This window comes from Pieris brassicae, chromosome 5, assembly GCF_905147105.1.
Source record: "Pieris brassicae chromosome 5, ilPieBrab1.1, whole genome shotgun sequence".
Taxonomy (NCBI): Eukaryota; Metazoa; Arthropoda; class Insecta; order Lepidoptera; family Pieridae; genus Pieris; species Pieris brassicae.
In genome coordinates this window covers 15,560,506-15,572,025 of record NC_059669.1, presented here as the reverse complement: position 1 = coordinate 15,572,025, position 11,520 = coordinate 15,560,506, and the positions used below count along the sequence as shown (strand labels likewise).

Below are 11,520 nucleotides of genomic sequence, written 5' to 3'. Positions count from 1 at the left end.
TGCAACTAAATCTTACGCTAGCGAGGTACTCCTACCATAAACAACAAAGTCGTGGGGATACTGGCATGATTATTCACAAGAAATTGATGTGTGGATTGACACAAAAGGCTGATCACTTACATATTCAGTAGAACCCGTTTAACACGATCACGCTTAATACGATTTGTCGTATAATACGCCACTTGACGCCAGTTTCTGCAACTTGAGACTTATTTCCATACATTTCTTAACGCTTAATACGATTCGTCATTCCTTTTAATACGCCCGGGCCCTAGCCGAGAGGTCTAATCGAGCGCTCTAACGAGAGCTCCCAGTAAGGCACCCCTGCCCGCTCATAAAGAACCGAGATACGGCAGGGTTTTCCTGGATATTCTTATATTGATGACAATGTAGCACCGTACGAAATTCAATCACAAAACGAGGCCCTAAGTGATAATGGAGAAGACGAAGATGAGTCAATTGCGGTTTTGTCAAACGCCCAGGCATTATCAGCTGTTAATGATTTAAGACACTATGTAGCTTCTTTGGATCAAAGCGAAGACGCACTGCAAAAGTTGAATTATGTTGAAAATATTTTAATTGGTAATGCATTAAAATCTTTCTGTCAAACCAAAATAAGTGATTATTTTAAATAATGTAATCATAATTACACTAGGTATTTAATGTAATTTATAAATGTATAATTTAATACCTATATATACCAAAATTGAACATAATACATAATAATATGCAGTACGTCTTATTTTCCATATCCCGCATAATACGCTTTCTCGCTTAAGACGCGTTTTTGGTACTTTGGTAAGGCGAGAAATCGTCTTAAGCGGGTTTTACTGTACTTATAATACAATGTTATATTTTAAATGTCTTAGCAAAGTGAACTGACGAAACTCTTCTCTGAATACTAGAGCTCCTTGCTAGCCAATCCATCAAATAAGGGGTATTATTTTTTTAAAACTATCTTAGAACTATACTATCGTTTATTTATTAAAGTTTACCACATCATACATAGTACTAAATCTACTGCTTATTTTACAAAATCTTCCATCTAAAAAAACAATTGAAGTAAAAATAAGTGTATCAAAAAAAAACAATTAAAACACAAAAATAATCATTAGCAAAACAGCGAATTAGGTTTGAGATAGGCACCCAACAATGCTTCCTCTAAAACCGATCAGCCCACTACTGAATATATCCAGCTCCGGATAAGCACAATCGCGAAGAATTCGGACGAAAGGTGCCTGGACTCCTAGGTTGGTTTTAGAAGGAAAATATTGCTGATTGACAACCTATTTAGATCTGTGCTTCAGATTTCTGTTTCTGTTTATGTTTCATGATTGTTTGTTAATCTATTAGGCACGTAGGTGGTCAGCCTTCTGTGCCTGACGCACGCCGTCAACTTTTTGGGTCTAAGGCAAGCCGGTTTCCTCACGATGTTTTCCTTCATCGTTCGAGCTAATGTCAAATGCGCACATAGAAAGAAAATCCATTGGTGAACCGCCGGGATCGAACCTACGACCTCAGGGATGAGAGGCGCACGCTAAATTATTCAGATCCAAACAGATTAAAGGCCACTATAAAAGCCAAAGGTGGATTGCGATTAGAATATTTTTTGCTGAGACTTCAATAAATATGCAGGTATTAATTTCAGTAATATTACATTACTTCATTAAAAAAACGTATGTGTACTTATGTAAACGCGTTAGAAGTTACACTTCTTTGGCGTAACAAGATTAAAATCTTTTTAAAATTTTAACTGTCGTCTTATTCTACGTTAGTAGAAAAAACGACACTAACGATTGAATAAAGGTATTTAATAAATTTTTAAGTTTATTAAAATATCACCCAAAAAATCCTACATAATTAAAGAAATTTATATTTTTGATTATAAAATGTTGAATACTAACTTCAGGGAGTAGGTTTTTTGTGTCGAAGTGTGCGCGCATCGTACAAATTTACGCTCATCATTTTTCTTAACGCTCCAAAAGAAGTAGAACTTAAAAATAGCATTTTCATTTGCAACCTATGGCTGGACTGACTTTAAAATTTTAGGTTTTCCAATGCATCGTTGCTGTCACAGGCTCAAGACCTCATATTTTCATATGTTAGTAATTAACGAAAAAGCTACTGGACGGATATCAAGAGTTTTTACACAATGAATGATACATTATTTCCTAATTATTATTCCTTAAGCAATTCTACTTTAAATAATTATTTTTCAAAGCCTTAATTATATAAGGAAATATAATTAAGACGCATCTCACGAATCCAGGCCCAGTAGGAAAATAATAAAGAAACAATACATACATTGTTTGATATTTATTATAAATATAAATTATACACAATTCTTCCTTCAGGAAATCGGTTAAGTTTACTTTTCAATAATTAACGTAAATAGTTGACGTAAAAGATAGTTCATTGCCATGTCGCACGCTCGTGAAGGATAAATAACCAATATCCTGTTCTTCATAACGATAAATATTTTCAGTAATTTACCTTATATAGCATTGGTTTGCCTCAGCTTTAACTTCAATGTTTACTATAATATAGATTCATGTCCATCTGTATTATGTTATTTATTCTTTCAATGTCTAATGTAACGGATTCCCTAGACGTTTTTTTTATTCTTTTGAGGTGGATTTTTTTAAACTTAACATATTTACTTCAAACCACAAAATTATTCATCAATTGAATACTTTAACTGTTACCTGTTTATTAATAATGACATCAAGTTGCCCAACAAATCAAAACACTTTTTACTTCATGTCTTCCCGTTGTAAATTATCATCTTATTATTTTCCTATGACCGCCGCGTAATATAATTGAAGTGCGTAACTAAATTCTTAGAAGTACGTACGTAAATGTAGCAATTTGTTAGGACATAAATCGTAACATAAGCATCACCGCAATTAAAATAGTACCCTGCGATTTATCGTAGCTTTAATTAAATATAGAGCTGACTATCACAGACTAGTTTAAGTACGAACTATAAATAAAGCTTTACAGTAGTCGTATCCAGGGAGAGGCGGGTCGTGGTATACCTGTTTGAAATCATTATGTAAAAGTGTAGTACTCGAGTAAACCAAAAGTAATGTCAGGAACTCTCTCATTTATCTTGTGACTGTCGGATTTCCAAATTTGGGAGTACTAATTCGCACTCGATAAGAGTTGCGGGTATAAACCTGACTGTTAGAATGTTAATTGTAAATTAAGCATTTAATTACTGTATTGATAAATATAATTTGGTCTTTATTTAAATAAACCCAATATTAATTCATAAGCTTATTGTATAGAAGCTTAGTTTTGGTTACTATTTCTCTTCTCTAATATTACCTTAACCAGTCTCGGTGGCTCGGTCGAGAAGATTCCCCCGCGGCTAGAGAAACTTTGTTAGCGCATTTCAGGATATGACGCCAACACAGTGATTATAGATAGGCGTATATTTCAGGTGTCGCAGTGTATTGTACGAAAAAAATTAAAATGAATGAACAAGGACGGCCAAGACGAAATAATATAGCTTAAATTGTTGATTTGAAACTCATTAACGACGCGGGTATCAGTGAATTTATTATTTACAACTTAATGTGGGAGAAGATATACTATCAGCAGAGTTATCTTAAAGTTAATAAACAGTTATTATATAATTTATACTTTGTTCTAACGGACGCGTAAATAATTCTATTTTACGCTACGTGTAAGTAATTAATTAAATATAATCTCGTTGTCTTAATGAATGCTTTCTTGAGATATTTCTAAATTTGTTATTTTAAGTGTATATTGTTCGCTGTCTCGTAAGTATGAATGAATTTACATAATTCATATACAATAATATCAAATCTCTAATTGTCTGAACGCAGCGTTGGTGTTGATACACAACTTATCAACGCCACTTAGGTTATTATTTTATACCTTCGACAATTATGAACGTCAAGTTTATGATGGTTTTGAGACACATGGTTTGAGGTTTGGCTTACAGTTTGTAGCTTATTTATCGGTTAAGACGCCTCCAGTCTATATTGACAGAGAACTGATGAACACTTTTCAGTCATGTTAGAATTATGTGTTACTAACCAAGTTATTTCTCTGTATACGCTAAGGCTTTAAAATAATTTCAGAATCATGACATACTTTTCCTATCTGCCTGTGAAGTTGCAAGAAGAGTTACAGCAGACCGCTGAAGCTATTGTATGTCATGGAAAAGGAATACTGGCTGTCGATGAAACAAATGGTAAATTAAAAAAATATGTTTTAGAAGGGAGGTTGGTGATGACGATAATACTTCGGCCATGTCAAGTCGGAGTTTGAAATAAATCTAAGTTATTTTGTTAATAATAGCAAAATAATATTATGATGGTTGAGCTAGACGTTGCGTACAACTGCATAATTTAGTCATAGAATGATCGTCATAAAATCGTCACTCAACGTCAGTTATTCGTAATAAGGTAAAATTTTAATATATGTCCATTTAGAAGAGGCTTGAGATAACCTTATTATAATTAATAAGTTATGTTATGGCCTAGTGGCTTCAACGTGTTACTCTCGTGTACCATTGGACTTTATGTCTCAGAGCGCATGTAACAATCGCTCGAACGAAAGAAAACATAGTAAGAAAACCTGCATATCTTAAAATCAAATTATAAAAATTATTAAAATAAATAATAAAAAAATCTCCAAAAAAAAAGTCTCTTGATGTTTTTTCTAAGAGGCCACCGAACGGTAATAGAGTGGTTAATGGTATTGGGTATGGTAAAGCTATAATTTAATTGAAATTATCAAATTATGTTATAGATTGTGAGATAACTTTAACAAAAAATTTCAGAGGGAATAGGGGCACTACTTGCACAAGTTGGCTTGGAAAATACCGAAAACAATAGACGTAATTACAGACAGCTACTATTTACGTCTGATGATGTAAGTCTATGATACTATATGTATTGAATCTGTTTTCATACTTTAATGACGTCCAAATTGTTTAATTTTTTTATAGTTTGTATTATTATTTCTGTATATGCTGAAAGTATTGGTCTCCCTTTTATACTCAACATAGGACTTCGGATTGGTCTTGTAACGTTAATACGTTATCAATATAAACATTTTGTATTAATATACATCCTATGGAACATATTATATAATTTACTAAACGCTGAAATCTTTATATCATATGTAGGATTGGTCAGAGATTCGTTTCAACGAATATTTTGCATGATCAAATCAATTAAAACTTTTATAAAATCGATCCAGCAACGTTAAATATATAACTGTAGTTGTAAAGACTAGAATATAGAATACGTCACAGTCTGGACGCACTAATTATGAGACGATAATGTGACAAGTCTTGTATTATTCATACAATATATTTTGCATGAAATATACACTACAAATCTGGGGAAAACCCAGGTTAGGGTAGGTATAGTAATGAGTCATGAAGCGCGACCCAGCTCTCAATTTGCAAATTTAACGTATGTTATTTTATGAAGAGTTTGATTCTTAGTCAAAGGAGGTAGATATTGAAACGATAACGGGAAAATAAAAGTATATTTTAGTTATGTATGCATTTTAATATTAAATAATATTACACTTTTTTAAAATTGTATCGTACAAAATTAGGTTCTTTGTTTGTCGTTCGTAGGTTACCCTTTATTACCGCCTTGCCCTGCGTCAGCCCCTGCTCCAGAGTTTGCGTTAAACCCAGCTAAAATAAATAAAACAAAATTAATTCATTTAAAAATGTCTATTAATATAATTTTAGCCTTCTATAAAAATGTAATTTTATATTTATATTAATCAAAACGTTTTTCATACAAATTTTTGCTTGCCGGACCGGCCGACTTTATTACACACACAATATATTATATATCGCTCAATACGGACCCCCAAATCCAGCTTCACCGCCTCCGTTAGGTCCGCCACCACCGAACCCTCCATTTCCACCTGCCTCCATGCCTGCACCGAAATCGGCTTGACCACCTATACAAGGAATTTAAAGTTGTATAAAATACCTACCAATAAGTAAAATGAGTACTTACTTACGTTCTAGTCATTATAGTAGAATTAAAATTACTTTCACTTACTTTAAATTTTCAGACATTATTCACCTTTTTATAATTGTATAGTCGTACTAATATGCCCCTTGCCATCACAGCGTAAACATAATTTGACAGAAAGAGACAAAATAGAAGTTAAAATAGTGCAATTAGACTGAATGGTACATACTGTTGGTATATTTTATAGAATTTCAAACCACAAACGTTTTTTATTTAAAAATATGTTCTGTATATTGATACCTACCCGCGACACCACCTGGCCCTTGTTGCTTACTCTGAAAAAAATAAAGATTGAATTTTCATTTTGTTGTCAAATATAATTACAAAATATGTAGATTTACGAATTATAAATAAAATACTAACGTTCCCGATAAGCATTGCACATATGAAGAGCACAACAAAGTATTTAAACATTTCGCTATAGAACCTGTTCTATCAAATAAAAAAAATAACTAACAATAAATCAAGTTCGCGCGTGGATTTTATACCCAGACAATTAATTTTTACTCTACCATAAATAACATTTAATGACATTAAATTGTTATAGTCCGAGGTGGCATTGTACAATAATATTTTTTTTTTACTTTGAACATGCGATAATATCTGTTTAACATGACTTGTATGAGAAGCGAACGCGATGTTATTATTTTAAATCACTTTAAATACTATAGGTACGTAGTTAAATGAGCTTATAATCCTTTTTAAAGTGATCTAACCTCGAAATCTAAACAAAGGGAATGGAAATCTCTTATCAATTTAAAGTTTCAACACAGGAAATTTAAAAACAACGTCGAAATTATTAAATAATAAATTGATTCAATCATTGGGAATCGATGTCTGTTTTACAGAATAGCCCTACAGGTTTTAGATATACACAGACTGACTATTCCTATAGTTAAGAACTAATTTTTTGATTGACAGGTCTTGTCCAACTATGTATCAGCGGTAATTCTCTATGATGAGACTGTATATCAGAAGACGGACAACGGAGTTCGTTTTATAGAACTACTGGGAAAGAAAAACATAATACCAGGAGTTAAGGTTGATAAGGATGTCGTTCCATTACCGTATACGGATGAAGTAACAACTCAAGGTATCGTCGAAAGAGTATAAAAATCTTGGCTTAAAAATGAGTTTATATAATTTAGAATTAATATATTCGGAAATAATTGGTGTAGTTCCAGGATTTAAAATTTAAAAATGAATATTCTTCAACAATAAATATACTTATTAATGCACCAATCTTGGTGACTGGAAAATAGCTACTTTCATCTGAATAGACTTAAAAAATCCTTTGGGAATTATTTATGGAATTCAAACCGGTCACAATTTTTAGGGCTCGACGATCTAGCGAAGCGCTGCGCGGAATACAAGAAGCAAGGATGCCGGTTCGCAAAGTGGAGGGCACCACTCACCATATCAGCTAACGGCCCTTCTGCCCTTGCTATTGAGAGTACTGCTAATGTACTTGCTCGGTACGCCTCCATTTGCCAGACTGAAGGGCTTGTGCCTATTGTGGAACCGGATGTGTTATTGGATGGTGAGTACCAGGAGAGTTGGTAGTAGTAGATATGTGTTTTCAGGAAATCTCCATAATTGGACCAGCGGCAGCAGTTTTAAGCGGCTGTTAAATAGTCACCCGGTGGGATTGGGGACAAAAGTCTATCCAATTCTGTATACAAAAAAATCCGTTCAATTTAATACATTCATGCGAAAAGGAAAGAAAAAATTATTATTGTTTTTTTTATCTTTCCGTATGTAACGCCTTGCACTTTTGGTTTATTTTACTAGGGGACCATGACATTATAAGAGCGCAAAAGGTGACAGAAACTGTGTTTGCAGCGGTTTATAAAGCATTGAATGATCACCATGTTTTCCTCGAGGGATCATTGCTTAAGCCGAACATGGTAAGGTTATCAAATCTTTATTTGTCATACACAGATTGAATCATAAGTTCAATTCTACACATTACAAATTTATTCATTATCAAAATAGATAGGGAGGGCCTTTGCCCATATCTAGAATTGTAGTTGTTTGTTTTTTTTTTTTTCTCGTCTATACCATTAAAGTAATTAAAATGACTCAATTACTGTAATTGTCTTTGGTATGGGGAAAAACCCACTTAAAATTTCATTAATGAATAAATTACGTAATGAATAACTAGAATTTTACCGGCAAGACATTTTAAAACCATGATTTAACCCTTCTCGGACAGATTTTATAATAAATGAAAAAGTTTCTTCGTATACAACTTATTGAGGTATTTTCAGGTAACACCAGGTAAAGCATGCAAAGTACGTAATAGTCCTGAAGAAATAGCGGTAGCAACTGTCACGGCTCTCTTAAGAGGCGTTCCGGCAGCCGTTCCAGGTACATATATTTTTGTACCTTAATAATATAAATCAGCACCGCTCTTTATCACGTAATAAACGGAAACACAGATATATACAGTTCATTCAAGCGCAGAACAGAGAAAAACGGGCAGCTGGCTCATCTGAAGTATTACCGCCGCCCATGGACATGCTCAATACCAGAGGGCTCGCGAGTGTTTTGCTGGTCTTTTAAGTATTGGTTTCTCCTGGACAAGCGTCTAATAGACCGCATCAGCATCAGGTGGTATTGTGGCCAAACGTCTGGCCAATTCTGTAAAAAATAAAGTGTGTTTGGTTAATAACGATGTTCGATATGTATGATGTTCGAGCTATCAAAGTCTGACATATGAATCAACAACATATATTTATTTTTGTGAGAGATGGATTAAATAAACGTAATTTTATTATTAATATGTAGGAAATTTTGTATTTTTAAGTTCATTAATTGTTAATTTAGTATAACTAAAAAAATAGACGAGAAAACTAATCCTTATTTGGCTGCTGTTTTAAATAGATAAAATAATACGAAGAGAAACATAATATGTATAAAATGACACGTTACATTATAGTTTATAATTTAATATTTATAGGCATAGCTTTCCTTTCTGGTGGACAGACAGAGGAGGAAGCGACGTTGAACTTGAACGCTATTAATAAAGTACCTATGAAGAAACCCTGGGTCCTAACCTTTAGCTATGGGAGGGCGCTTCAAGCGTCCGTTTGGAAAACGTGGGCTGGACGTGATGAGAATGTGACAAAAGCGCAAACTGAACTTATTAAGAGAGCTAAGGTATAACATTTTTCTGGTATAAGCTGAATCAGACTTAGAACACTGGCTTCCACAGTCCACTCCTACTGTGAAATTTTATTTATTTACAGAAAAACAAAATAGTACTCTAATTAAAACTACAGACTGGTCGAACTTATGTCATTAGACGCTAAAACCAGCAATAACTATTTCTATGAGAATCCTTATTCCAAAACAATTAATTTAGGGCTTTACGAATATTGATATTTAATACTGCTGGTTACATTCGACAGGGTTCACATGCGTTCTTTGTAGGTTACGACATCTGTTGTTACAACATCTTGACTATTTTTTTCTATTGCGCACTAGGTGGCGCAAGCAGCCGTAGCTTAAATCAGAAAAAGATTTATTATACATTCAAAACTTTATCATGCAGAATATTAACCTCGAAATTTAATAATAATATAGTAGCGCTTTTTTGAAACTGAGACTTATTATTCAGAATAATTTCAATATTAAGTATATTGTAAATAATCATAATATTATGACTTTATACAAAATTTCTACAGGCCAACAGCTTGGCTGCTTTGGGACAGTACCATTTTGAAGGTGCCTAAATGAAGAAAGTCATAGAAAAACATCAATGACATCATTATAATAATAATTAATTGTGTATGTAATATAATTAATAATAAATTTAAATTGTTTTTTTTTTTCAACGGTAAGGCATTACAATTTATTGTAATGCGATATATCGCCATCTAGTTTAAGATTATCAATTTATTTTGGATTAAATTTCTGATGAAGTAGAAAAGCTTGTGATCATCTGTATTTTTATTGTGCTTAGTATATTTAACACTAGATGGCAGTTAATTAGATTTAAATAAATAATGAATTTGTTCTTTTAAAAAGTGCATAAATAGTTTAGGTTTATGTTTAATAAAACAAAGTTATTAGTATAATTAAATACAAACTGACTTTTTATAATTATTTTTGTGACATAAGAATAAAACTACATTCAGTATGAAAAAATGGCATTGACATTTACCAACGGTAATTTAACAATTTAGAAAGCCTTTCATCATTCATATATTTTAAGGATATTGAGATCTCTTTATTTTGCTGTATAATATTTGAAATGTTTTTTGACAGTTTACTATGAATTGACACAGATTATGAGATTACAGAACAGCAGTAGACAGCAAATAATATGTAAGAGATTAGAGAACTTCAGTTCAGTGAATCGCGTATGCTGTATTAGACAAGTACGTACTGCTTAAGCATTTGTCAGAAGACCGTACAGTAGTGTTGCAAAATAATACCAGACATCAGGTTTAATCTACATGGTCTATGAAAATCTAAGATATTTTGCTATACCTTCGAATGAAATATCAAAAATTACGGATTTTAAATATGGTACATTATGCCTCCTAGTGCCATTAATTGTATGGCAGAGAAATCGAAATTCTAATGCATTCCTTTGAGTTTACATCAATGTCGTGTGATGGCTTTTTCGAACATAGTGCTGATGTGTTCTTTATTTATTTTTCTTAGTGAAGTGTTCTAAATAATATAAATAATGACTGAAAATTGTCATAGTTCGCTGAGTGCTTGTTATTAGAAGTTTACGAGGATTTTCTTCACCCTATTTCTTGGATTATAAATAGGAACTGGTTAGTAAATATTTATTTAGCTTATAAGATGCTTACAGATAGACCTGAGCTATGTCATTCACAGTTAAGAATGTAATGACAGCATCTGTTTTCTGAAATGTGTGGACATAGATCTGTAGGTAATATACAGCATAGTTATTGAAGGTAAATGTTTAGATAATTTTGTTACTTTTTAGGTCTTTAAGTTCTAGTCTCGTGTTTTATTATACCAACATATAAATAAGTACAGACAATATTACTTATTGTATTACCTAATAGGTAATAGTTATCTTAGTTTTATTGAGATATCTATAGTCCATAACATAACAATTACTTTGGATCAATACTTTTTTTTATAAATGAAATGACTGAATTTTATAGTGATAAAATTCTAAATAAGAAAAACATACCTTAATTACATAAATACAAAATTTTGTGGAATTACAAGATGATGACAAATGACCACCTAATAAGAATTGCTAAATTTTAACCTTTGCCCTACCGTCCTGCAAAAGTATTGTACTGTATTATTTTTTACATTTAAGCAATAAGTATATAATCTTTATAGTATGGTATGACTTTTTAGCACCTTTTTCCTCCTTATTCTGTAAATTCTTACTGAAGTCTTAAAACATATTAAAAGAGATATTACATTGATATCTTTCCTATTATTTATCTAGGAAGGTTGTGCCTATGATTAAATTGTT

At 32.3% G+C, this 11,520-nt stretch overlaps 3 protein-coding genes across 4 annotated transcripts in view; 2 read left to right on the top strand and 1 right to left on the bottom strand.

Annotated features, from left to right (window-relative positions):
- Window positions 1-3,589: 3,589 nt before the first annotated feature.
- On the top strand, window positions 3,590-9,863 carry LOC123710306 (fructose-bisphosphate aldolase-like). Of its 2 annotated transcripts, none has more exons than XM_045662117.1 (9): window positions 3,590-3,691; window positions 4,113-4,225; window positions 4,817-4,908; window positions 6,963-7,134; window positions 7,378-7,581; window positions 7,833-7,948; window positions 8,312-8,411; window positions 9,004-9,203; window positions 9,731-9,863. In XM_045662117.1, exons 2-9 carry the CDS (start codon window positions 4,117-4,119, stop codon window positions 9,776-9,778), a joined length of 1,041 nt encoding a protein of 346 aa, XP_045518073.1. In that variant the 5' UTR covers window positions 3,590-3,691; window positions 4,113-4,116; the 3' UTR covers window positions 9,779-9,863. The 2 variants fall into 2 exon arrangements, with proteins under 2 accessions (XP_045518073.1, XP_045518074.1); XM_045662118.1 differs by lacking the exon at window positions 3,590-3,691 and adding an exon at window positions 3,751-3,788 and having other exon boundaries at window positions 9,731-9,857.
- LOC123710307 (putative glycine-rich cell wall structural protein 1) lies at window positions 5,541-6,487 on the bottom strand. The gene is made up of 4 exons (XM_045662119.1): window positions 6,405-6,487; window positions 6,286-6,316; window positions 5,869-5,964; window positions 5,541-5,689 (listed from the first exon to the last, which is right to left on the bottom strand). Exons 1-4 carry the CDS (start codon window positions 6,453-6,455, stop codon window positions 5,628-5,630), a joined length of 240 nt encoding a protein of 79 aa, XP_045518075.1. The 5' UTR covers window positions 6,456-6,487; the 3' UTR covers window positions 5,541-5,627.
- Window positions 9,864-10,411: 548 nt separating the features above from the next.
- The window catches only part of LOC123709478 (unconventional myosin-XVIIIa), a 138,409-nt gene continuing 137,300 nt past the window's right edge, over window positions 10,412-11,520 (top strand). The window contains exon 1 of the mRNA XM_045660868.1: window positions 10,412-10,834. The gene's annotated coding sequence lies outside the window, so the exon portion shown is untranslated. The remainder of the gene's footprint in view (window positions 10,835-11,520) is intronic.

Excerpts from the sequence above, each read along its gene's own strand:
- LOC123710306 (XM_045662117.1), top strand. The coding sequence starts at position 4,117 with ATGACATACTTTTCCTATCTGCCTGTGAAGTTGCAAGAAGAGTTACAG. Across the intron at positions 7,949-8,311 it reads CATTGCTTAAGCCGAACATG|GTAACACCAGGTAAAGCATG; the intron begins GTAAGGTTATCA and ends AGGTATTTTCAG. Across the intron at positions 8,412-9,003 it reads CGTTCCGGCAGCCGTTCCAG|GCATAGCTTTCCTTTCTGGT; the intron begins GTACATATATTT and ends TAATATTTATAG.
- LOC123710307 (XM_045662119.1), bottom strand. The coding sequence starts at position 6,455 with ATGTTTAAATACTTTGTTGTGCTCTTCATATGTGCAATGCTTATCGGG. Across the intron at positions 6,317-6,404 it reads GTGCAATGCTTATCGGGAAC|AGTAAGCAACAAGGGCCAGG; the intron begins GTTAGTATTTTA and ends TATTTTTTTCAG. Across the intron at positions 5,965-6,285 it reads AGGGCCAGGTGGTGTCGCGG|GTGGTCAAGCCGATTTCGGT; the intron begins GTAGGTATCAAT and ends TTCCTTGTATAG.